General features: G+C 32.2%; 4 protein-coding genes across 8 annotated transcripts; 2 read left to right on the top strand and 2 right to left on the bottom strand.

The window, feature by feature from the left end:
- Window positions 1–1,823: 1,823 nt before the first annotated feature.
- LOC106716225 (upstream activation factor subunit spp27) lies at window positions 1,824–5,092 on the bottom strand. The gene is made up of 5 exons (XM_045684025.1): window positions 4,934–5,092; window positions 4,045–4,226; window positions 3,549–3,680; window positions 3,184–3,294; window positions 1,824–2,118 (listed from the first exon to the last, which is right to left on the bottom strand). The coding sequence occupies exons 1-5, from the start codon at window positions 4,974–4,976 to the stop codon at window positions 1,858–1,860; spliced, it is 729 nt and encodes a 242-aa protein (XP_045539981.1). The 5' UTR covers window positions 4,977–5,092; the 3' UTR covers window positions 1,824–1,857.
- Window positions 5,093–5,399: 307 nt separating this feature from the next.
- LOC106716215 (nucleolar protein 14 homolog) lies at window positions 5,400–10,868 on the top strand. The gene is made up of 11 exons (XM_045683881.1): window positions 5,400–5,671; window positions 5,846–6,039; window positions 6,482–6,573; window positions 6,656–6,975; window positions 7,821–7,966; window positions 8,111–8,226; window positions 8,404–8,645; window positions 8,688–8,930; window positions 9,033–10,027; window positions 10,361–10,516; window positions 10,751–10,868. The coding sequence occupies exons 1-11, from the start codon at window positions 5,477–5,479 to the stop codon at window positions 10,839–10,841; spliced, it is 2,790 nt and encodes a 929-aa protein (XP_045539837.1). The 5' UTR covers window positions 5,400–5,476; the 3' UTR covers window positions 10,842–10,868.
- Window positions 10,869–11,292: 424 nt separating this feature from the next.
- LOC106716223 (translocator protein) lies at window positions 11,293–12,717 on the bottom strand. 3 transcript variants are annotated; one of them, XM_045684046.1, is made up of 4 exons: window positions 12,695–12,717; window positions 12,116–12,365; window positions 11,863–11,957; window positions 11,293–11,556 (listed from the first exon to the last, which is right to left on the bottom strand). In XM_045684046.1, exons 2-4 carry the CDS (start codon window positions 12,351–12,353, stop codon window positions 11,380–11,382), a joined length of 510 nt encoding a protein of 169 aa, XP_045540002.1. In that variant the 5' UTR covers window positions 12,354–12,365; window positions 12,695–12,717; the 3' UTR covers window positions 11,293–11,379. The 3 variants fall into 3 exon arrangements, with proteins under 3 accessions (XP_045540002.1, XP_045540001.1, XP_014365187.2); XM_045684045.1 differs by lacking the exon at window positions 12,695–12,717 and adding an exon at window positions 12,542–12,589 and having other exon boundaries at window positions 12,116–12,367; XM_014509701.2 differs by lacking the exon at window positions 12,695–12,717 and adding an exon at window positions 12,545–12,583.
- A 502-nt stretch (window positions 12,718–13,219) lies between these two features.
- Window positions 13,220–19,358, top strand: LOC106716222 (translocator protein). Of its 3 annotated transcripts, none has more exons than XM_045684010.1 (5): window positions 13,220–13,318; window positions 14,091–14,338; window positions 16,088–16,182; window positions 17,940–18,145; window positions 19,155–19,358. In XM_045684010.1, exons 2-4 carry the CDS (start codon window positions 14,104–14,106, stop codon window positions 18,141–18,143), a joined length of 534 nt encoding a protein of 177 aa, XP_045539966.1. In that variant the 5' UTR covers window positions 13,220–13,318; window positions 14,091–14,103; the 3' UTR covers window positions 18,144–18,145; window positions 19,155–19,358. The 3 variants fall into 3 exon arrangements, with proteins under 3 accessions (XP_045539966.1, XP_045539967.1, XP_045539965.1); XM_045684011.1 differs by lacking the exon at window positions 13,220–13,318 and adding an exon at window positions 13,426–13,528; XM_045684009.1 differs by lacking the exon at window positions 13,220–13,318 and adding an exon at window positions 13,719–13,808.
- Window positions 19,359–25,318: the final 5,960 nt, after the last annotated feature.

Raw genomic sequence — 25,318 nt, forward strand, 5'->3', positions numbered from 1 at the left:
GTTTAAAGGGTTACCAGTGAGCAAAAACTTCCTAACTTCTTCTGAAATTCGTCAATGTTGTAACTTTCCAATCCAAACAATTTATTCTCAACTTATGACTTATTTTCGTAATAATTCCTTACTATTTAAATTGATAGATACAAACGCATTAAGAAATTAACCATCATGCGTGACATTTTTCTGGAATTACGAAAATATGAAAATGGCAACATTTCTACTTGCAGCTGATGCTCTCTCATTGGTCAATATGACATTGTTAGTTCGCACATTTTTTGAATGCTATAAGATCTTTTTGGATTTATTCAAAATACTACGAAGTACTTACATACTCTGACAAAATTTGGATGTCTCTGTGACATTTATACATTTTGCACAATATTAAAATTATAATGATATAAAAGTACTATTTTAATGTACTTTGATAGTTTTTAAATGTAAAAAAAAATTATTTCATAAATTCAAATATTACATATTTAAAAGTGAACTTTTGACATTTTGTTATTTTTCCCGCCATTAATCCTTCAAATAGTGCTTTTTTAAATCTTTTTTTTTATTTCACTCTTTAAACCAAATGGTTTATAAATATTCATATGAAAGATATGACAAAAGTTATAGGAAAATGTATAACCTAAAAATAATTTCCCGCCATTTTACTTGACTTACATTATCCCAGTACAGTAGAACAGTAGCACAAAAATTAGCGCTGGCGTACAACTGGCATAATGTTGAAACTGACTGGCGCCAGCGAGCTCAAACATTTCATGCCAAGCCAGCGCTACTGTCCTACTGTACTGGCATTATGATTATTTTTATTAAAATGTTAAATTTGTAAAGTTTGTCACCTTAAATCAATAGTTGCCATTTTACAATTAAATGCAAAGCAAAGAAAGTTATTCTTTGTATTATCCAAGTTTTCATACCTTTTTTGTCCTTAAATTCTAACATAGTATTATATAATTAATTCTAAGACTGAGTAATTAATGTCTGAAAAGACAGACTTGATAGTAATAAAGAAAGGAGATCTTAAAATGGTTAAGAAGTTATATTTTTAACTTTTAAATGCAATTAACTTGTCGTTTCCCCTATTAAGGTTATTTATAGCAATTAAATTGAAACACTCTCAATAACAACGGTTAAAAAGACTTTTTAACCGTGTGTTTGGATATACACATAATACATTTGGTAGTTTCCCGTTGGACCGATCAACTCAATGGGGATTTTTTCCCTTTAGGTCAATTGATTCTATGTATTCGAGCCCAAGAGGAAACACATCCATACAAAGTTATCGCAGCAAATTATTTAGTCAAACTAAAAGTACAAGAGTATTTGTAATTTAACATATTGTATGCCGCAAGATTTTTTAATATACTTCAAAAAAGAAAAATTAACACTATTTTCCTGTTTTTTTTTTTTTTTAATTTAAGTTACTACAAAATTTTTCTTCTAGTGAATAGATTTTGATGATCCTTTTTTTATTTTACAGCTGTTTGCTAGATTTTAATGATCCTTTATTTTTATTTTACAGCTAATGTTTGCCGTCTTATAATTTATTATGCCTGGCAAATAAGTGGCACTGAATGTGTTAAAAATGCTTTATGTTACTAAATGACATATTTCTAGGTAATTCTGTTTTTTTTTAATTCACTGAGTATATCCTTTCAAATAGATCAAAATAAACTTAAATTAAAAAATTAAATGTATCTATTGTTAGATACTTGAAACTAGTTTCGTCATATTTGCATTATTAAAAAAAAATTATTCCAAACGACAACAATAAAAGAAATAATTAAACAATTTCAAATTCAACTTACAAAGGACAATATTTTTTTTTTAATATTATTAAAGATAACTTACCATTCAATCGCAGAAATGTGTTTTGAGATGTTTCATCATACCAAAGATACGGAAACGTTTGGTGCCAAATACTTTGTACATGGCGTCATCACAAATGGCAAACTGTTTGTTATTAGGATCATATAGTTTGCGTTCTTTGACAATTGCCCAAACACGTTTGACAACTTCGTGTCTTGGCATTTCATCTTTCCCCATTAACTCGGCTAAAGCTGGGGATAGTTTATACGCTCTTGTATACCCACCTCCTTTTCCTCTACCACCCGCCTGAGAAATTACATTTAATATTATAATTGATGTTTCTAAAGAAAAAAAAATGGTTATATCGAGGACTTTTATTTAGCACATTTAAAGAGCTACAATTCGCCATACATCATTTTTATGTAGGTCCTATAGTTTAGCCTACGTAAGCGCTGAAAGCAAAATTGTCCCTAATGTTCGCAACAAATTTTCCCTAATGTTCGCAACAAATTTTGAAGCTATATTCAAAATCTACTAGTCTTCTAGTTATTAAAAGAAAAAATCAAAAAAATGGGACCCATCTGCAAGCACTTCCTTTCGATTAAAATAATTTTTATCAAAATCGGACCATCAGGGGCGGAGTTTCGCGGTAACACACATAAAAAAAAATACAGTCGAATTGATAACCTCCTTCTTTTTGAAGTCGGCTAAAAAGAAATAAATTTTTTCATCTAAAAAGGTGGGAAAATATGCAAAAATCCACTTAAATTCACCGCTTAGACATCCGTAATTGAAGTGCATTGCTAATCTTTAATCAACGGACGTGACACACAGAAAAAAAATTTCCCCTTCTGTCAAATTAAGTTTCTCTTCCCATTCTTTCCAAAGAGTAGGAAGGGAAAGGATGTGGTTGTGATATTGTACCTGTCGAGTCAGTCTATTCCTACAACTGACCTCTATAAGTGAGAATTATATTGCAGTCTATACTCTCGCTTATCCATGTTGAATGTGTACCACAATTGTTAAGTATTAAAGTGAATTCGGTGGCATTTAATGTGTTAACACTATTAAATTGTAGGAATAATGTACATGAAAAAAAATCCAGATGACTTATTGGTGACGTCTTTAAACTTTTGTCACAACAGATATTCCTTTGAAAAACATTACCCTTCTATTATTTGGGCAAAAAACACATGTATTTTTATTTTCCATATTCATTAAGTTAGAAAATATGTTCAGTTACTTTATTTTTTTCAAAGCATTAAAAACCATTGCAATATAAATCTTAGAAATATATATATTCTTTTAATTTCAGCTTTGGTATCATTGAATATAAGATGTGTAAAATTAATATTTATTTTAGTTCCTTACCTTTTTGGCTTTAGGAGCTTTTTCCTTCTTCTTTCCCCAGTCACTATCGGAATCACCATCTGAACCCTTCTTCTTCTTGCCTTTCTTGGCTGCTGGCTTCTTTTTCTCTTCCTATAAATATATTTGTTACAATTAGTAAGTTATTTTAATTATAAATGCAATATAATATTTAAAATGCAAATGTTTGGATGGATGTTTGTTTGAAGGTATCTCCAGAACGGATCCACGGATCTCGCTGAAATTTGGCATAGATGAAGAATATATCCTGAAAGAACACAGACTACAAGTTATTTTTTTTCCTTAAATTCCAAGCGGACGGAGTCACGGGCGACAGCTAGTTGTTAATAAAAATCTAATATGTATACCTCAGATTCACTTTCATCAGATCCCTTCTCATCTTCTTCTTCATCTTCCTCATCGCTGGTGTCCTTACGGGACTTCTTGGATGATGCCTTAGAGGCTGGCGCTGCTCTCTTCACCGGTTTCTTTTCTTCTTCCTAAAATTTACACCATAGACTATAGTTTCTCAACTAAATGAAAACCTATCTGGAACTACAATTAATAACAGTAGACCCTAAGAAAAGACAAAGTTGGTGGCATCAAATGTCATGGATAAAAAAAAAACATTTATGACACCACTAAGTCAAATTGCAAGGAATTTCAAATAATATTGGAGAATACATGATATGATAAAATCTAGCATCAAATTAATTGGATTTTGAAGATTGATGACTTATTTAAAATAAAAAATTAACACATTCAGTGCTACTAACTTGTCCTTAAAGAATAGATTCGGATGTGAAACTTGTAGCATTTATTGTGTTAAAAGACTAATGTCAGTGTAATTGGGAATATACTGACCTCTTCTTCATCATCATCATCTTCATCATTTTCGGATTCAGAACCCTTGTTGTTCACATAATCCATCACCAGTTGATCAATAATCTTTTTCTTATCAGATAGATCAGTGCCAAAGCTTTTCTCAAGCTTCTGGATGACTTTCTTAGTGGATGTTGTAGCCAAGTTTGCATTTTTCAATATTTCTAAACAAAACAATGATTATTTGATATAATACATATAAAAAACATTTTTTTTCAACAATGTAATATGTAGATTATTTAATATTTCATTAGGTGCATAAAAACCTGTAGAAAATTGCTTTTTAAAATAAATAACATGAGGATGTTAAAAATACTTTCCCAATAGTAATAAAAATTAGCGCGCAATGATAAGTTTCTGAACGCAATATGGCGGCCTCACTAAAATGACAAAACATCTTTATTGGAAGAATAAACTCTCATATTACATTTATTTTTCTATTTAAAGGAAAATGTATCAAATAAAACCTTTTCTAATACTATATGCGCTCTGTTTTACATCAAAATTATTTCATGAAATGCCGCCATTGCCTCGCTATATACGTGGAGTATTGTATAACTTCGCGTCGCATAAAAATAAACCACTAGTAGTCAGACATAATTAGGATACTAAAAATGAAGGCTACTATCAAAATAGGTCCGCACAATATTATAAAAGAACTTTCACTTGAAACATTCTTGTAAAATCATAATACTAACAGAGATATTTCAATTACAAGTGACGAAAATTAAGTTTGCTTAGAAACAGGGAAGCCATTTTATACGACTCCTAGTGAGATATCGCTCATGTGCCTTTTAGCAAAAATGTTTAAATTTATCTAAATTTTATATCATTTTTGTGTGAAATGTTATTTAGAATAAAGTTTTCTTACTCTCGATTTCTTTTTCAAGTTCTTCCTCGGTAATGTCTGCCATTTTTCTTGAAGTAAGTAGATTCCGCCAGCAACACTTCAAAGGCAGCCACACAATAATATACCTACGCGCTAGATGCTACACGGCGTCCTACCGAGTATCGACGAGAGAGCGTTCGGGCGTATTCGGCGCCAAAACAATCAACTAAAGACAGTTGAAATTGTAAACATTCCGTCGTTTATTGACCATTGAAAGTGATTTATTTTTATGATTTATAAATAAATTAAGATTATGTATTAAGTTCTAATAATCTATAGACATAAATAATGGAAGTCTTTCTATTTATAACCGCAGGATAATTTTACTAACATTTTGAACACTGAATTGATAAACATTCTGCGCTAATATTTTAGGTGAAACGATACGCATAAATGTCAAAATGTGGACTTGTCATTGTCAAAACCATGTGTATTTTGATTGTTGTAAGTTGACTCGTATCATAACCTATCAAGTTTCCTTATATTTAATATTTTAGATTGTTAATAAGATAGTGAAAACTTAAAATGGCTAAAGTTAAAAACAAACGCAATTCTGGTAAGGCTGACAAAGTCCACATAAAGAGTAAAACCGAAGCGAATAAGAAGAAATTAAATCCATTCGAAGTTCACATTAATAGAGAAAAATTAAAAGTATTAGGCAAAAAATCCAAACATGACCGTGGTTTACCTGGTGTTTCTCGTGCTAAAGCTATTCAAAAGGTATTTGTAACCGATTTTTTCTTCTTTATTAGCAATTGATGCAAAACAATTAAACCCACAATTCTTGATATATTTTTACAATTGTAGTTATTAAAAAGAATTTTTATAGGCTAATGAACTATTTGAGTGTCGTTTTTTATGTAAAAAAATTATATATTTTTTTCTCTTACTTAGAGAAAGGAAACTCTTGGTGTTGAAATGAAAGTAATGAATAAAACAAATGCATTCATTGACCGACGGATCGGTGAGAAAAACGCACAACTGTCAGCTGAAGACAGAATGATAGCCAGATTTGCTGCGGAGAGAGCAAAGCAGCATAGTAAGAAAAATATATACAATTTAGCAGATGATGAGATATTGACACACAGGTAAGTTTAACGATTTTATTTATTCATAACTAGCTGTTGCCTGCTACTCCATCTGCACAGAAATAAAAAAAAACTTATATTTGTAGCCTATGTGTTCTTCCTGACTATGTTTTATATCTGTGCCAAATTTCATCAAGATCTGTTCAGCTGTTCTGGAGATACCTTCAAACAAACCTCCATCCATCCATCTAACTATTTGCATTTATAATATTAGTAAGACAGTAAGATTATAATAAATTATGATAACTTGTTCTGAGTAATTGGTGTCCATTTTAACATACTTTTACTCCAATGTATAACTCATCAGGAATCTCTAGTAAATAGTGTAATTTAATAGAAGTCAATTTAAATATCAATAAATTGAACATTAGTTTAAACATCATTGGTAAGTAAATAGCTTCTAGAATTATAGCATAGTTTTAATTGAATTTAAAAATTCTAGAGGTCAAACTCTGGAACAGATTGAGAAATTTGACGACCCAAGATCTGATGATGAAGATGAAGAAGGTGGTAAAAGATTTGGTGGTCTAGATGGTAAGTAACTTTTTAATTAGTAATTATAATTCTATATTAATTAATTGACACTACTAATATAAAAGGGAATTTATTTTCGCAGATGAATTTGTATCGGACGGTCATTTCGGAGGTGGTATTTTATCAAAAACTAATACACAAGATGGTGCGAAATCGCATAAAGATTTAATTGAGCAATTGATTGCGGAATCGAAGAAGAGAAAAGCAGAGAAACAGAAAGAGAAAGAACAGACTTTGGATCTGACGGAGAAGTTAGATAGCGAATGGAAAGATTTACAGCCAGTTGTGTTTAAGAAGGCAAGAGTTGAAGAATCACTGATAGATAAGTTGTTAAGTAAAGCAGACAAGGGGCAAGATTATGATAAAATGATGAGAGAACTTAAGTTTGAAAAGAGAGGAACTGTGAGTATTTATCAAGACTATTTTAGTTTTAATAGTTATTAATAATCTAATATATAAAATTCTCGTGTCACAGTTTTCGTTGCCATACTCCTCCGAAACGGCTTGACCGATTCTCATGAAATTTTGTGAGCATATTGAGTAGGTCTGAGAATCGGCCAACATCTATTTTTCATACCCCCCCCCCATTTTTTAACTGCGCGCGGATGGAGTCGCGGGCGACAGCTAGTTTTGATATAAATTAAATGTATTCCGCATTTCGTCTGATGAATGTGATGCCAGAGGCCTAATTTTAGTCCACATTCTTTTCCCACCTTTTTCTTTTAAGGAATGAATAGGAAGGGGAAGTGAATTTAATGGTGGAGGGGATTCATAAGAAGAGGATATGTCCTCTTCCTGAGCATCCTCTCCCCTGTCCATCCTCTCCCCTGTCCATTAAAGGTAGACAACGCATCTGAAATTACAACACAACACACACATTACAAGTCTATGGGCAGCGGTGGCTACCTCATAATATAAAAAAAAATATTTAAATTAAATTGCATAAGAGATGTTAGTCTTTTTCTGAATGGATTTTTTTTGTAATTAATTCACTTGTATCACAATATTATTGTGAGTTTTCACTGCTAAGATTCTTGTACAAAAACATATTGTCATATTTGTCTTTTATATATATGTATATCATGTGATGTTAAATAAAATATGAATGTTAAATAAATATTTATCTGTCTCCGAAGTGACTGGACCGATTTTGACGGGACTTGGACAGGACTGTACGGGAGAATTTTTTTATTTTAATTCTTTTGTAACGAAGTTGAGGGCAACCGTATTTATGTTATTGTTTACAGCCATCGGATGGATTGAAAAGTACAGAAAAGCAAGAAGCAGAAGAAAGAAAGAAGTTGGAAGAGTTGGAGAGGCAGAGGGAGCAGAGAATGTTACCAGAAGAAGAAGCAAATGCACCGAAATCTAATCCAGCTGCTCTTAAACACAGGTAATAAAATAAAAAGAAAATAATTGGAAATAAAATTAGTTTAAGTGTTGCAATTTAAAAGGCGATAGTGGCGTCCCCATGCCAGGTCTTAGTTTAAACCTTTGTTTTACAGCTTGAGATTTTTTTTATTTTGTAAATTACCAGGTCAGCAGACGACCTGGACGATAATTTTGAACTGGACGACGAGAAAGAATTTATGTTGGCGTACGATAAAGAGGGGAAACCTCTGGTACCTGAACATGTGCTGAAAGATTTCACAGGTTTGTATATTTAATTAAAGTTACCAAACATTCATGTTTAAATTTATAAATTTGTAAAATATTAAAAAAGGCATTTTAATCATAATTGTAAAATTGCTTCATAACCTATATTTATATTCTTTTAGCAATCTGAAATTTTCTAAAATTATCTTTTTATTTATTCCCAATAATTTACAGTTCCAAATGCAAAGCCTAAATTCAATGATGGAATATCGGACACATCATCAGATGATGAAGAAGGTAGTGAAGAAGAAGAAAATGAAGAAGGTAACGAAAGTGATGATGAAGATGGTAACAAAAATGAAAAAGTTGAATCAGAAAATGAAGAAGGTAATAAAAAAGAAAACAGCATTGATGAAACTAATTTAGTTTCAAATAAAGTTGAATCTGAAGCATCTAGTGACGAAAAAGATGAAAGTGAAGATGATGATGATGAAGAAATTAACGATAAAAAGAAAAAGGATGAAGAATGTAACAAATTAAAAAAACCTAAAGCAAATGGTGTCAGTAAAGCTATGGAGGAATCTGAAAATTCCAATGATGAATCTAGCGGTGATGATGATGAATCGAATAAAAATGAATTTGATGATTTAAGAGATTTGAAAGAATCAGAAGACGAATCTGATGATGAAATGTTAGAAGAAAGTAGTCAAAAAATTGATTCGTTTTTCGATTTGAAATCTGAGGAAGGTGCTAATCTAAAAGTAAGCATGATAAACTTTCCCGTGTTTTCTTTCTACTTTTTAGATGAAGTTAGTTTTTTTAATGAATTTATATTCTTATATAAAGAAACTATTTTTTTCTAGGAATTATTGACAGGAAAATCTCCATCTCAACAATCAGCAGCCCTTGAAAAATTAATAAAAAGCTACGATCCCAGTTTATCTGAGAATAATAAAGAGTTACTTAGTAGGTTGTATGCACATATGTTACAATATGTTAACGATATCTTCTCAAATCTGAATGACGAAGGAGAAATTATGAAATCTTTTCTTATATTCAATAAATTGGTTCCACATTTCTACGATTTGGCGCAAACCAATAAAGTTTCGGCGAAGAAATTTTTATGTGACGTATTAAAAGAGAAACACGATAAATTCAAAAAGAATCCAAAGAGAGTACCCGATTTAGATACGTTGATATTTTTCAAACTTGTATCCCTTTTATACCCAACTTCGGATTTCCGACATCCCGTTACGACGCCATCTTTGATTTTTATGTCGGAAATTTTATCTTATTGCAGATTTAAAGATGCATATTCAGTTTCTAGAGGTTTTTTCGTTACTGCGTTAATTTTAGAGTACACGGCGCTATCTAAAAGATTCGTTCCCTCTGCGGTAAATTTTTTGCGTGGTATTTTATATTTGAGCGCGAATACTTCAGTATTAAATCCGATACAAGTTGTGCCGCCATTTCGTTTGCACAAAGATGTCAAAATTTTGAATTTGGAAGACGATTGTTCTAAAGTTGCGTTCGAAAACAAAATGTCCACGAAGGATTTAATAAGAACTGACATAGACAATGCGTTCAAGATTACTTGTTTACTAACTTGTGTATTAATGTTGAAAGAATTTTTTGACAATTACAATGATTTGGAGGCACAAGAGGCTATTTTTGAGGCGCATATAAAATTTATGGGCAGATTGGATTTAGATTTGTATCCGAAGAAAGTTAGAAGTACTGTATCAGAAGTGCTACAACATATGAAAGAAAGTTTGGAAGTAAAAACTTATACGCCATTAGCAAGAGAGAAGGTTAGACCTAAGGCATTAAGATTGTATGAACCTGACATTCAAGAAGTGTAAGTTTTTATTCATTTTTCATTATTAGACCTTATTTGATTTGTATTTTTTCTAAATGTCAAAGGACAATTAAGTTTTTTTTTTCTTAACATATTATTAGGTCATCTATATTCGCTAAAATGGCGAAGCGTCCGCTGCTCATAGATATTTGCAATTGCAGATATAGAGGGGACGCATAGAAAGAGGATTTTTCCCTTTTCTATGCGTACTCTTCATCAAATCCACTTCTCCTTCCCATCCCCCTTATAACAAAAGGGTGGGAAGGAAAAGAAAACTACAATAAGGCCTCTCAAAATTTTTACGTGTTAGTTACTAACATAACCTATCCACAGCTTCACTGGTAGTAAGAGTTCTAAGTTATCCCGTGAAAAGGCGGAGAAGGCGAGACTGCAGGGTAAATATAAAAAGGAGATGAAGGGAGCTCTAAGAGAGATAAGAAGAGACAAAGCGTACATTGCCTCTGTTAAGATAAGGCAGAAGATTCACAGGTATGTTAAGATAATGGATATTTTTCAAGCTTTTAACAAATTTAAGGAGTTTTATAGTTGGTTTCCACTGCTGAAAGACGTTTACAAAAATAGGATTTTTCTTTTTTTTCCCCCAAAGTAATGCAAATGTGTTTGGCATGATTTATTTCAGTGAAAAAAAATGTTGATGTTTTTTTTTTAATATTTGGAGCTGTTGTTTTTTTTAAACGTGATTTTATTTTTCTTTTATTCCAGTGACAATATCCGTAAAGAAAAGGTGAAACAGATCTACAAGGATGCGTCAATACAACAGGGAGAATTGAACAAATTGAAACGAATGAAATAATATTGATTTTTAAACTTTATTCATTATGTAAATATAATGGTATCACAAATAAAATGTTGTTTTAAACAATAGAGCACCATGAAAATTTTTTTTTTCTTAAAGACGTAACATAGTCTTTTGAACGTAGATTGCGTTGCTTTATTAATATTAGTGTAAACTTTTTAAAACTAAATAATAAAATTCACAGTTGTCTTTTTTTTTTAAATTAATTGAACAATATATTAAAAACAGTTTTTGGCACTATATACTATTTAAAACATAACAATACGAAAAAAAAAATACAACAAAATTTCTTAATCTTATTTAAGTAAATCTATCTGATTTTACTAGTATTTATGACAGAAAAATTAAGATTTGAAACATTATACTATACTATACTACTTTTATGTAGAAATGCATCTGAATTTTAGATGTACTATATTTATATTATCTGTACTGATTTTTTTTTATTTAGTTCCTAAACTATTGAGCCAAAAAAAATTGCTTGAACATTAAAACATTTATGTAGATTAAATTGTTCCAAATAACCAATCTTTATTTACTCCAGTTTGGGGTCATCTTTATTAAGTTCCCAGATGGAATGGTTCAGACATGTAGCAAATGCTAACCAGCAAAGATACGGAGTCATAAAGTATGCAGTATTAGAATTCACTTTGAAGAAACTGACTGCACACATAGCCGCTGCTATATCCAGAGTTAATATGTGAATTAATGCCTGAAATAATTAACACAGATTAAATAAACATATAAAAAAAATAAATTAGCAATTGAGCCCCTGGTGGGAATTATGAGCAAACAAATATCTGGTTAGTTAGCTGTAATTTCCCACTAGAAAATATTGTACAACAACATAATGTTATCTCTGTCATTCTCTTTGTAAAAATAGGGATAGCAAAATGTTTTTTTTCAAATGTGTCAGCAGTGGAAACAGTTTAAGCTAATACATGTGTAATTAATGTTTGCTAAAGATGTAATTTAAAATTATATAAAACCTTTGCACAAATTTAATATAGAATATTACCCAGCCAATTTTATGCATTCCGAAGAATATTGGTGTCCACATCCAATTCAATACTAATTGACCTCCATACAATGCTAGTGGAAGTACAGCTTTCTCTGAAAAAAATTTATACTTATTACCAACATAACTAATTAAAAATTTGACATAAAAAAGTTTTATTGTAGGACCACACAGATGAAATGCCTCTGGAAAGATTAAATCACAAATATTTTTCACATCTTTATCACACGAAAAATAAATAAAAATATTTTACCGTTAAAATCGCCGCAATCTTCATAAACCATATAAGATGCGTAACCCATTCCTGTATATAAAGCCGTCCAAGCTGGTCCGAAAATCCAGTTGGGTGGAGTCCAAGTTGGTTTCCTAATAGTTTCGTACCAGGTATTACCTTTTCCGTTCGACACCTGACCTGCCATGGTGGTCGCAGCACCTACCCATCCTCCAACATTTGGAAATATTAGAGATCCTATAAGATTCCAATTCGGCATTTTCGTTACTATCTGTTAAAAGATATAAAAAATAATAATATCAATAATTCAAGTATTATAAAGTTTTTAGTTTTTTGTTTACGAATAAAAAATCATAAAGTTGCACGACAAAAATAAAACAAATATTTTAACACTCCACTGACAAACAATAGTTTTAAGCTAATAGTAACAAAAGAAAAAATTATACTCACGTTATCAACCCGCAAACTAGAAGTTACGATATATGTATCTGATATGTTTCTATCTATATTGATAAAGCAACCTATTCGCTTTTTACAATTTAAAACATGAAAATTGAAAATCAAAAGTCAAGAATACTAGGCACACTAGGCATAACTTACATGTGCCAACTAAAAGACAAAAGTGTTCAAAGTATATCGATTGTGATATCGAGTAAACTAGATAAGGTCTCGATAAAATACGGAACATGGTGTCTCACTACTAAATCAGCGATTCGTGAGCACTGAGCATTAATTTGATAAATTAATATTGAATTAAGACATCAGTTCAATGCTTGCATTTAATTTAATAATAGTAATAAAATTTATAACATACGATTCTTCTTTAGGATTAATCACAACTGATCATAGCGAAATAGTAGATAAATTGAATCATAATGAGCGAAAACGAAAATAAATATTTCTACAACTTATACCACCAGAGGAAAATTGGATTAGTAAAATATGAATCTGTACATTGTTATAAGACCTTTTAGTTTACGTTTTAGTCAAAGAACGCGATATTGGTTAACGTTAGTTTCAATAATTTTATACGAGTTGAGAATTGATGATCAACCAACGGATCGAATACCATGATATCGATACAAATATTGGTATGACCAAAGTATCTGATGGAACATCCTTAGTTCAAAGTTGAATTTCATTTGATTTCAGTATAAAGTACATTTTTTATCGTTATCACCGGCTGATTGTGTGATAGTACAACTTTCTCCATTGTTTTACTATGTAAGTATAACATTATTCGTTTTCTATCTTTTAACTTTTACTTCATCATTAGTTATTTATTATAGACAAGTAAACAAAGTAAATAAAAAAATTGCGTAATTGTTAACAATCACCGCTACTTTTAGATATAACGTAGCCTTATTAGAATTCTTAACAAACTCGCACTTACATCATCCGTGTAAACATTTTATCGATATCCGTAGTAATCGGGTAAGTCTTCTTTTTTAGCAATTAGGTATTACTCAGCAAATATTTCTTATCAAGTCGTTTTATCGTATTTAAATACTATTATGTTACTAATCAAACGTTTTTTTCCGATAACTTCGATATATTTTGGTATATTTCAGTCTAAAGTTACAAGTTAACAAGTATTCAAGTAAATTTGGGTTATAGGTATAGTTGTTATAAATCGGTGTTTTGTTTTCGTACTATTGAAACTAAGTTGTTATATAAAGATGGGATCTCTAGAAATTGTCATTGAAAGTGCTAGGTAAAGATATAAATGTGAAATCCGAATAGAATTTACTTAATTCTATTCGGATTGATTAAATCAAACTCATATCAAAAAATCAAAGTACATACATCATTGCAATAGCTCTAATTTGATACTTAGATAGCTACCATTTGCAGTGGACTAACTGTAGGTTTTTGAGACCACTTAAAACATATTGTTTTTTCTGTTTTGTCAAAGATAATGACAGGAAGTTGCTGATGCATTTTTTATATTTTAATTAATAAAACAAGAGATTAAGACAAACCATTTTTTTTCCAGTGAAATTATTAATATGGCAAACTGGCCAGCAATTGGTTCAATAATCCTGCCCAATGTCGGTGGTTGGGTAAATGGACTGTACTTTGCTGGACAAATACGTTCTGAAGAGGGCAAGTCTTGGTATGACAATCTTAAAAAGGCACCATGGAATCCACCCAAGTGGGTATTCGGACCAACCTGGACAGTTCTGTACAGCACTATGGGATATGCTTCATATTTGGTGTGGGAAGACTGCGGTGGTTTTACTGGTGAGTCAAATTATTTATTGTAAACCAATTAAAGTAATTCTTTACTCATTAATTAGATAAATTTAAAGCTATTTCTATCAATAACTTTAGCCCATTCTGTGTCACACAAAACAAATTTAGTGGCATGAATAATGTAAAGTATAGTATGTTATGACTTAAAACTTAAGATTTTTCTTTCAATAATTACAGTCGAACCTGGATAAGCGGGAGTCCAAGGGAGCACAATATATTTCTTGCTAATAGATGTTTCTCTCTAACCTGAGTTTCTAACTTATGGAGGTCATCCGTTGGACTTGACAATGACTTTCGTTTATCCAGCTTTGACCATACATATATTTTTTGCCACCTTTATTTAAAAACACAGTAAATAAATTTACACAACTCTGTCTGTGCTGAATTAAAAAAAAAAACTGAATAATTAGCCTATACCTTCTTCCAGGCAATGTTCATCATCTATGACAAATTTCAGCTTGATCCGATCATCCATTCTGGAGATACCTTCTAACAAACATCCATCATCTAAACCAGGGACCCCAAGCGGTCGATATCGACCCCTTTGGGAACCGAAATAGTAATCAAAATAGTTTGGGGATCCCTGATCTAAACATTCACATTTATAATAGTAGTAAGATGAGAGATGACATCTTTAGGGCATCAACTAGCATAAAATCATAACCAATTATTTTTTATATCATACAAATACAGCAGCCAGTTAAATACAATAGACAGCTTTAAAACATCTGTGGGATAGTGGAAGACATCCAGCATATTGTTTTGGAGTGTGCTCGGAACAAACGGTTTAGACTTAATTATTTTAAGGTTTTCACGCATAATGTCGGTCAGATAAACACTATCCTGGCTTACCCGTCTTCTGACGAGGCCAGGATGATGTTTAAGTTGACCGACATATGTTCAAGAAACAATGTAGATGATTAGATGTATTGTGTATTAATTGGAAGGCTTATGGGGCGGTATGGTTGCATTGCGACAAAGTCTTTTAAATAATTAAATAAAATATATATATCATCTGTATTTTACCAAATGTTGATAAGATTATGTACCTCATCCATCACTATTTGATAACTCAAAGTATTGTTACCTCACTTGATGTAACATATAACGGATTGGATGTTTTACAACTGAGTATTTTGTGTTAATACTGCCTATGTTTTTACAATTTACGTTCATTGATATAGTAAATACGATATAGTAACTCAAAATTTTTATTTTCATGTTCAATATACTAATAATAGTAGTTTAGTATTAAGTAGGAGTCGAGTAAAAGTAGTAATTATTGATTTAAACGATAAATATGTAATTTAAAAGAAGAATGCTAAAATTATCTTATCATCAGATCGTAGCTTACCATTAGTTAGGGGTGACTAGGCTATAGTCAACCACATTCAGTGCAGGTTGAGTTTACACATAATCTTTGAATTTCTTGAGACGGGCAGGTTGCATCACAATGCTTCCCTTCACCGTAAGAACTTTGGATATATGAATAGATATATAAATCAAAAAACACATTGGTACATGGTGGGATTTAAACCTAAGACCTGCAGATTACAAGTCTTTAACCCCTGAGCCACGAAAGTTCTATAATTATCTTCAAATTAATATAATTTCAGTTTTGAAGACTATAAAATTTCTTCGATAAGCTCTTTCAATGTTTTTAACTATTTTAAGTGTATACAATACAAGGTCTAGAATTACTAAAAAAAATTATAAAAATGTTTATTTAAATTGCAGAATCTTCAGTACTTCCTCTCACCCTATACGGAAGTCAATTAGCTCTCAACTGGGCATGGACCCCTATATTCTTTGGCATGAAAGACTATAAACTGGTAAGAGTTTATATGCATTTAATTTATTAATAAACAATTATCATCATCATCAGCTCACTATTCGTCCCCACTGAGGGGCTCGAAGCCTACCCCAGGTTAGGGGTGACTAGGCTGGAGTCAACCACGCTGGGCAAGTACTGGTTTACTTCACACATATCTTTGAAATTTTTCTCAGATATGTGCAATATCTGTGTAAATAATTTTAATGTATGGAGATTTATGTACTATAAAGTGATATATCAATTTGATGTTCCATTTATTAGAGGAAGAATGAAAAAAAAAAGAAAAAACATATAATAAAGTACATAAAATACACACAAGGCACAAACTTGGTACAAAAGTGTGGCTAAAGGAAGCCAAAAGCACTAAACTGTCCCAGTACTGGTTTCCGCTGGTCCTTTACAAAAAAAAAAGGATCGAATAGCGCTATTTTTTTATTTTATAAAGAAGCCAACTGATAAACAGCGCAGGGATAGTTAAATCTATCCCCGCTTTGCTGAGCTGGCTTCCTTTTACCACACAATTGTACTAAGTTTGTGCCTTGTCTGTGTTTTATGTCTTTTTCTTTGTGTCGGCAATAATTTTTTTTTTCTTTCTAATGAAGGAAAAATTAGGAATTGATAAGTTTATTATGGTGGTAATATATCCACAGAGATGATGTTCATTTAAACTAGAAAGTAATGGGATTGAATGTTGGTCTATAAATGTGAAATGTATGTATGGATTGTGTAAATGTGTAATGTGTAAGAAGGGAATTCAAATATGTCAATTGGTAGTAATGTATGTAAGAGTATGATATATTAAGCCGGCACTATCTAAGAAATATAAATTTATGTTCCATGTATTTAGCAAAAAGATGTTCTTTAGAAGGACTTGTGAAGCTTTCTACTTTGACTAGATTTTGTAAAATAAAAATAAAATAGTGTTTAGATTATTAATATGAGATACTAGCTTTTACCCGCGACTCCGTCCGCGCGGAATAAAAAAAATGCACACAAGATAAAAAAAGTTCCTATGTCCGTGTCCTAGTTCTAAGCTACCTTCCCATCAATTTTCAGCTAAATCAGTTTGACCGATCTTGAGTTATAAATAGTGTAACTAACACAACTTTCTTTTATATATATAGATAGATATAGATTATATTCTAATTGATCTTCTTTTTACATTAGTATAAAATATAAAAAGTTTTTTTTACGATAGATCATCAAATGTCTAGATATAAATTAAAAAAAAAATCTTAATAAAATGTGCTACAAAACTGTAAACTTTTTGGGATAGTATCATTCTTGGAGAGAAGCATCTTAGGCATTAAACTTATAGATAAACAAAACAGTCAATCTATCAGACAGAAAACAAAAATAATAGACGCAGTACACCAAGCGCAGCGCCTTAAGTGGAAATGGGCGGGACACGTGATGCGCGCAAAAGACAACAGATGGACAAAGCAAGCAACCCTATGGTCTGGCCCGGTAAAAGGCGTGAGAACGAGAGGACGACCCAAAGCCCGATGGTCAGACGACATAATAAAAGTAGCAGGAAAATCCTGGTGTAAAACGGCAACAGATAGGGAAAAATGGAGAAAAATGGAGGAGGCCTATACCCAACAGGGGTCATGACTGTTTCTTTAATTTAACTTGTTAATTTTAATTTAAACAAATAATGTATGAAACTATCATGAAATAAAGGCTTATTATTATTATTATTATCATTCTTGAAAATGTTAAATTTAATTAGAAATTAAACGTTAAATTTCTCAGGCTTTCATAGAAATCGCAGTGCTAGGTGTAACAGCAACGGCAACAACCATAGCGTTTGTGCATTACAATAGGACAGCGGCTGCTCTCATGTTACCATACCTTGGCTGGTTGGCCTACGCCAGCTCTCTGTCCTATTACGTCTGGAAGAACAATCCAAAGCCAGAACCCAGGATCACCGAGATCAAGGATGAGAAGACCCAGTAAAGGTATTTCAGAAGTTTTCTTACTTTTTTTTTATAAGTTAATATATAAATATACTAGCTACTAGAATAAAAAAAAAACTTGAGAGGTGTCAAGGGACACCCGGATGGAACAAAGTTCCTCTCAATTAATTAGTGAAGGAACCAATGTTTATTCTATGAATAAAAAACTTAAGTCTTCACAAGAAGTACATTTTACACAAGTCACGTCGTTGCCATGGTGATATATCAAAAAGTGTCGTGACAACTTTTCGTAAGAATTTTTTCCGTCTAGCCCCCTTTCACAACGCGCGATAAGGAACTTCGTTCCAAAAACTTAATAACTGTGCCTATATGTTCTTCCAGACTATGTTCTAAATCTGTGCCAAATTTTAATCAAGATCCGTTGAGCCATTCTCAAGATAACCTCAAACAAACATCCATCCATCTAAATATTCACATTTATTAAATTAATAAGATAAATAGAATGATCTAATTTCTATTTAAGCTCGAATACAATAATAGATTTCATACTTTCTTATATTTTTAATCAAATAAGTTAATTTTTTTTTTAATATTTGAATTTAGCAAAACGGACAGAAAAATTTAAAGCTTTAAGTAGGTAGCGCTAACCCCAAGAGTAAAATTTTACACGGCATTCTAGCGATTAAAAAAAATCTGTTCTTGAGGCGGAATTAAAAAACAGTGCTCCGAAGCCGGAATGCATCCACAGCTGAAATTAAAACAATTTTTTTAAATCTTTAAAAATTACTTATTTTTGAATTGTTTTCAGTGAAATTTGAGAGATATCGTTGCTGTGGTATATTTAGTGTTACTTTTGATTTTTTTACAAAGTTAGCGCGTACCATCTTTAGACCACATCATAACTTCATCGGGTGGGATCGTGGTCAAGCGCTAGATTTTTCAATAAAAAAAAAAGATTATTCTGACATCTATAGTGAGCGAAAGACAGTTTTCTCTCCATTTGCAATGTGTGATGAATAAAAAATGAAATAAAAAATAATAATTTTGTTACAGACTGGAGAACTTCAATAAAATGTTTGAACAAAAAAAAAATTGTAACTAGAAGTCTGTGTCAGTACTTTATTTAGTTAGGCATTTTTTTCCTATTTAACTTTATATTGTAAGAATTATCACAATTATTGTAGTTTTGACTTTTCACTTATCGTATATAATACGAGTTATTTACAAACATAATAAATATATAGTACATATTCTTTGACATTTTCTAAAAATGGCTGTACCAAAAATAACTGTCTAGTTTTTTTTTTTGCCTAAGATTTGTATCAATTTATAAAAGTATTACGACTTTTTGATATAATATCTACTTTAATAACTTAATAGTATAAAAATTCATAAAAAACATCTTATGTTTTTTGGTCATTTAATATTTTTGTCCTATGGTTGTAGGTGCTTTTTAAAATATTAGCTAATTAAAAAAAAACACCCAGTACTGTAATAGTCTAATCATAATGATATTTCTTTTTAAAACCGTTCATTATCTATGTAGTGATTTTTTAATCTGCAGTGTTATTTTTTTTTTTATATATAAAAGCATTCCTTGTTACGCATTTAATTTTGGATTGAATTTATATTCTTCGACTGTTTAAGTTTTCGATTACTTTATTTCTTTTTTGCTTGTTAATAAATAATTCAAAGCATAATATGTTGTATTATTTTTTCTCCTAAAAAAAAATTAAATTTGCTCCTAAAAAAAACCACTACGACTCGATCAATTCGACGAAGCGTAGAAAAAATATTTCGATTTCTTTATTCATTAATATTTGGGACGTTAATTTTTATGACAGTCAAAGCAATAATATTTATCATGGATTCTACTGCATTAAAAGGAAAGGATAGGAAAGGGAAGTGGATTTGAGGAGGAGATATAAGGTGGCAAACGAGCAAGCGGCCATCTGAATTCGCCGAAATAACGACCGTTGCCCATCGAGATCCGTATTGCAGATGCGTTCCCTAGCTATAATCGACGCATAGAAAGAGATTATTTTCACCTGCTTATAAGAAAAGTTTAGGAAGGGAAAGAGGACTAAAATTAGGTCTCCACTACGCACATTCATTTCCTCTTCTTCTTTTTTTTTTTTAACGTGGGGAAATGCCTTACGCATACTTATCTTTATAGGGGTAAAGATAAGTTATGTCGGGCTTGCACCGACAAAAGCCCACGGTGGTCGCCCACAGCACTAACGAGGAGTCACGGGATCTCCAAATAGGAACGCAACCGCGGCCCCCCAGCGCTTTGCTACGAAAGTAACCCTTTCCTAACAATCTTCTACCTCCTCGGAGCCCCTCTGTTGGTGCATAGTGCCCCTACGCTATGTACCGGAGACCCCAAGAGCCAATCATGCTATCAGCAATCCCATCAACGCGAACCATTTCGAGGTCGTCTGCGACGTCCCCGGACGGGATTTGCCCTCTCTCGAGCTCTCTCAGCCGCCTCTTTTTTCTGCATAACGGCTTCGCAAAAGGAGGCCCCTTTTTTTCTTAAAAACATATACAACAAAACGATTTTGTACTCTTTGTTTCGGCGATAACAACTACGAGTCAATTTTATTATTTATTCTAAAGTGGATAATTATTGAATTCATTAAATCATAACAAATACTAGGTCCTTACATATGAAATTGGAGTTTTGTATGGGAGGAACAAAAAGTCGAATATTTTTTAATATAATATATTTAATTAATCAAAGTATGAACCATTATTTTCTATGCACTTTTGCCATCTCATAGGTAGTTCATTGATCCCTTTGCTAAAAAAACCAGTCGGACGGGAATCAATAAAATCTTTGAAGGCGATTTGGACTGCCCCATCGGAGTTGAATTTTTTCCCTTGCAAGAAGTTATCCAAATTTCGAAAAAAATGGTAATCTGTTGGAGCAAGGTCCGGGGAGTACGGAGGATGTCTTAGACTTTCCAATTGAAGCTCTTCTAATTTAGTAGCCGTTTGTTGCGCAGTGTGTGGTCTAGCGTTGTCGTGAAGCAGCAGTGGCGTGGAGCGATTGACCAGCCTAGGTTGTTTAGCCGCTAGCTTTTCCATCATGGTTTGCAATTGCTGACAATAGACATCAGCCGTAATAGTCTGGCCAGATTTGAGAAAACTGTAATGAACAATACCGGCACTAGTCCACCAAACGCTTACAATTAACTTTTTTGGGGTTAATTTTCGCTTGGGGCAGGATTTCGCTGGCTGGCCAGGATCCAACCATTGCGCTGAGCGCTTCCGATTATCGTAAAGAACCCATTTTTCATCACAGGTAATGATTCGGTTTAAAATACCTTCATTATTGTGCCGGTTTAGTAATGTAACGCAACAGTCGATGCGCATTTGCCGGTTTGCTTCAGTCAATTCGTGAGGTACCCACCTTTCAAGCTTTTTAATCTTCCCAATTTGCTTCAAGTGAATTAAAACAGTTTTATCACTAACATCGCAGACTGCAGCTAACTCGGACGTGGTTTGCGATAGATCCGCTTCCACAATAGCCTTCAACTCTTCATTATCAACTTGAGTGTCAGGCCGTCCACGGGGCTTGTTCTGCAGATCGAAATTTCCAGAACGAAAACGTTGGAACCAAAAACGAACTGTGTTTTCTTTTGCAACACGACCGCCATACACATCATTCACCCTTCGAGTCGTTTCCGCAGCACTAGTGCCACGGCGGAACTCGTACTCGTAAATAATGCGATATTTTAAGTTTTCCATTTTGTCAAATGAGTGACACAAACAGAACAAAACAGAAGAAAAAAAACAAATGAATGATGGTCATCGAACCACAAATACATGAGTCTATAGCTGTACAAATTTTAATTTGGAATTCCTTACCAAAGAGGAGAAATTCGTGATTAAAGTGGCCAGTACGAAAAACGCCAATTTCATATGTAAGGACCTAATATAACACATATAGTTAAGGTTTATTTTAAATCAAGTTATCGATGTATTTCATCATATAATTATTAATTAATTTTATAATCTGTGGTTTAGCGATACTGTATATGTATAGATAATTTAATAACTACTAGTAAATAAAATTAATTGTTTCAGCAATATTGCTACTCTATGGAAGGGAAAATTTGTATTCTTATTGTTCTAGTAACCAACGAACGTAAACCAGTGTTATGAACAGAAATACTAATAAATACTAAGTGGACCCTTATTTTTTTAAATATTTAAATAGTATTTTTTCTAAATGTTTTGTAGTACTTATTCATAGTTACACGTATATCTAAATATGTGAAACACTTCTAAAAATGTTTGTTTGTTTCTTTTTCGAACAAAATGACAATATGTTATCATACAAGTTGTGACGATAGAAAGCCACTGTTGAAGTTATACACACTCGTACAAGCTCGTAATATGCCTAATGAACTTGCATAACAACGTACGCATCTCATTACTAACAACAATGTCTTAATTAAGCTTGTACATGTCATGAAATCAATAGCCTTCGAACCTTCGAAACTATTGTCTCTGGAATGTAGATTCGAGGACGTTTATTTCGTACTTATTTCAGTGATCATTCAACGCTAACAATGTTTAAGGTGAAAAAGTAGCCATAGTACATTGTCTATTATATGGACAGGCTATATGCTGTGGTATTTTGCGCCTATTTGATTTTTACCATATTGGCGCTGACGGTTGCGGTTGTTGGCAGTGATGAGGATTGGAACTAATATTAGAGATAGAATTGACTTTAACTGTCAAGAACATCAACAGGCGCGTTTACGTCGGTTCGAAGCAAACGCTGTCATTTACAAACGATAAACTATAGCTCTTATGAGAGTTTATTGTACGATGTTAGATCCTAAGGCAGCATTTAAATCTTGTCTGTACGTTAGCATTGTCAAAACTAATTAAAGGTCATGTTTTCTCTTTACTATTTTAGGTTATGAACCTGTCTACTCTGTTTCAAAATCGAGGAAAAAAACTCATTCTTAAACAAATATTGAACAATGATCAACTAGAAAGTAATTATGGATTTAATTGATTCTTAAAAACTGCCCGTCAAAAACCATTGTCGTATTTAACGTGACAAAATGACGTCACAGCAAGTCTCGGCGGCCATTAGCTATGGTAATTGTCAACTCAAGTCTCAACTCAGTCTTCGTGCTAATTTATTTGATCAGGCGCTCGGCAACGTTAATTGTCACCTACAAACTTTCTTCGCACAATTACTTGCAATTGTAATAAATCAACTGCAATGCGGAATCTTCTAGAAGACAACGATTATTTTAAAGAGATAATGTCTCAGTGTTTTATAATCTAAAAGTGGAAATTACGTCATTATCTATCTTTCATCTTTGTCACCGTATGGATAATCTAATCGGAAAAAAAATTGAAACAACTTTCATGTTTATGTTTTAGTGTACTGATAGAATCTAACTGTGATGCGAAAAGGTCATTATTTAAATTAAAAAAAATATACCTATATTTTTTGTCATAAAAGGTTCGATTTGTACGAATATTAACTTACCATTCCTAATAGTCCTATAAACGCATTGACGTGTCTTATTATTTAATTACAAATTACCAGGATTGAGTTGTTATTTAAAAACAAAGTTTACAATACATTTTTGCAGTTTCTCCGTTGCAGAGACTCACGTTTAGTAGCATAGTTTGTAGTTTTCCAACAAATCTATTGTAAAAAAGTTTGCATTACCGTTGCAATGTCATTAGATAGTATTAAAATTGTCCACCCTGTCGCGGTGCATCTCCCCCATTATCAGAGAGACGCTCCGTCTCACAAGTTTAAATTAAAATCGAACTCGGAGATAGTTTCCTCGGATAGAATTTACTTTACTACCAAACTATATACAGACCTTTGCTTTATTGTAAATTTTACATTTTATTAACTTTTGTTAAAGTATGTTATTTTTTTATAAAGTTTAGGTTTTGATTAGAAACTAGAGTAAAGAGAACTAATTATTTAAATAGCAACACTTTTTTTTTTATTTTAGTTATGTTGTGGAGTTTTCCATAAATCGCTACACAGGTATAGATTAAAAATCTTATTTTGTTGTACTCTTGAGATTCTGTTGTCTGATTTTGAAATGTCTGTTTTATTTTTCTATTTCGAGAGAAATTCATTAGGTTATTCATAAATAACCTACAAAATAGAGAACAGAAAAAAAATCATTCTTAACAATACACTTGTAGAAACTTTTTTAAAAGCCACACGAAGGCTGTAGACGTGCCAACCGGAACTCGTGTGAACGGAAGCTAGTGCAACTTCCGGCTGAACTTTTTTTTTCTGTTTGCTCATCCGTTAGCGAGGTGTGGTAGCAAACTTAAGATATCTAACTTGGAACTAAGTTCGTTTGAAGTTACACTATGTGGTTCTCTTAATGCACACTACATACATATTTTTACAAAGTATTTTGCTGATGAATTTTTTTTTCGGATTAACAATTGTATTTAAATCGTGAAAAAATCTATTATAAGTAAATCTAAAAATATTTATTCTCAAAAAAAAAATAATATCATTTGTTGGGGGTGCAATGTGGTTCTTGAACTTTTTGAATAAAAATGCTTCTACAATGTGTAAGATGTATAATTTTCAATCACGTTTTTACAATGGTTGCAATAAGAAGGGAAAAAAAGGTTGCGATTGCGTCACTTCAAAAATGTGCTAATGTCATCTGTCAGTTGTCTTCTAATGTCATCTGTCAGTCACAAGTTTCGTTCAACATCATTCTTTTTTTTTTTTTAAATAAGAGGTACGACGTAAGTTTTTATATGTCTTTCAGTTATGAAAACTCACAACTAGACTATACTGAGAAGGGAATAGTGTAATCGAATGCAATTAATTTAGATCGGATCATGTCGCTTTCAATCAAACTGTAATAATTGATATGATGTAGTTGATAATTGCATGCTGCGTTGATAAAGCACACACTACATACATATCTGTCTAGTTGCAGTACCAGGCATGCTATATGTAAACCATACATAGGTACTATCAGGGAATCTAGCGGTGTTCCACTTTAAAACACTTTTGACAATAGTAGTTCCCGAACGGTATGCTCTCATGTCCGCAATGTGCGAGGATTTTCGCAAACAAAATTGGCTACATAAGCCACATGCGAGCACACCAACGTCAAAACCGGAGCTGAAGACAGTCGCCGTGGCCGATATCGGCCAGGATTACATCATTACATCATCCCG

The sequence above is a fragment of the Papilio machaon genome, chromosome 24 (assembly GCF_912999745.1).
Source record: "Papilio machaon chromosome 24, ilPapMach1.1, whole genome shotgun sequence".
Taxonomy (NCBI): Eukaryota; Metazoa; Arthropoda; class Insecta; order Lepidoptera; family Papilionidae; genus Papilio; species Papilio machaon.

Excerpts from the sequence above, each read along its gene's own strand:
- LOC106716215 (XM_045683881.1), top strand. The coding sequence starts at position 5,477 with ATGGCTAAAGTTAAAAACAAACGCAATTCTGGTAAGGCTGACAAAGTC. Across the intron at positions 8,227-8,403 it reads TGTGCTGAAAGATTTCACAG|TTCCAAATGCAAAGCCTAAA; the intron begins GTTTGTATATTT and ends AATAATTTACAG. Across the intron at positions 10,517-10,750 it reads ATAAGGCAGAAGATTCACAG|TGACAATATCCGTAAAGAAA; the intron begins GTATGTTAAGAT and ends CTTTTATTCCAG.
- LOC106716223 (XM_045684046.1), bottom strand. The coding sequence starts at position 12,353 with ATGCCGAATTGGAATCTTATAGGATCTCTAATATTTCCAAATGTTGGA. Across the intron at positions 11,958-12,115 it reads AGATTGCGGCGATTTTAACG|AGAAAGCTGTACTTCCACTA; the intron begins GTAAAATATTTT and ends AATTTTTTTCAG. Across the intron at positions 11,557-11,862 it reads GAATGCATAAAATTGGCTGG|GCATTAATTCACATATTAAC; the intron begins GTAATATTCTAT and ends TAATTATTTCAG.
- LOC106716222 (XM_045684009.1), top strand. The coding sequence starts at position 13,774 with ATGGGATCTCTAGAAATTGTCATTGAAAGTGCTAG. Across the intron at positions 13,809-14,090 it reads ATTGTCATTGAAAGTGCTAG|TGAAATTATTAATATGGCAA; the intron begins GTAAAGATATAA and ends TTTTTTTTCCAG. Across the intron at positions 16,183-17,939 it reads GCATGAAAGACTATAAACTG|GCTTTCATAGAAATCGCAGT; the intron begins GTAAGAGTTTAT and ends TAAATTTCTCAG.
- LOC106716225 (XM_045684025.1), bottom strand. The coding sequence starts at position 4,976 with ATGGCAGACATTACCGAGGAAGAACTTGAAAAAGAAATCGAGA. Across the intron at positions 4,227-4,933 it reads ACTTGAAAAAGAAATCGAGA|AAATATTGAAAAATGCAAAC; the intron begins GTAAGAAAACTT and ends TGTTTTGTTTAG. Across the intron at positions 2,119-3,183 it reads AAGCTCCTAAAGCCAAAAAG|GCGGGTGGTAGAGGAAAAGG; the intron begins GTAAGGAACTAA and ends GTAATTTCTCAG.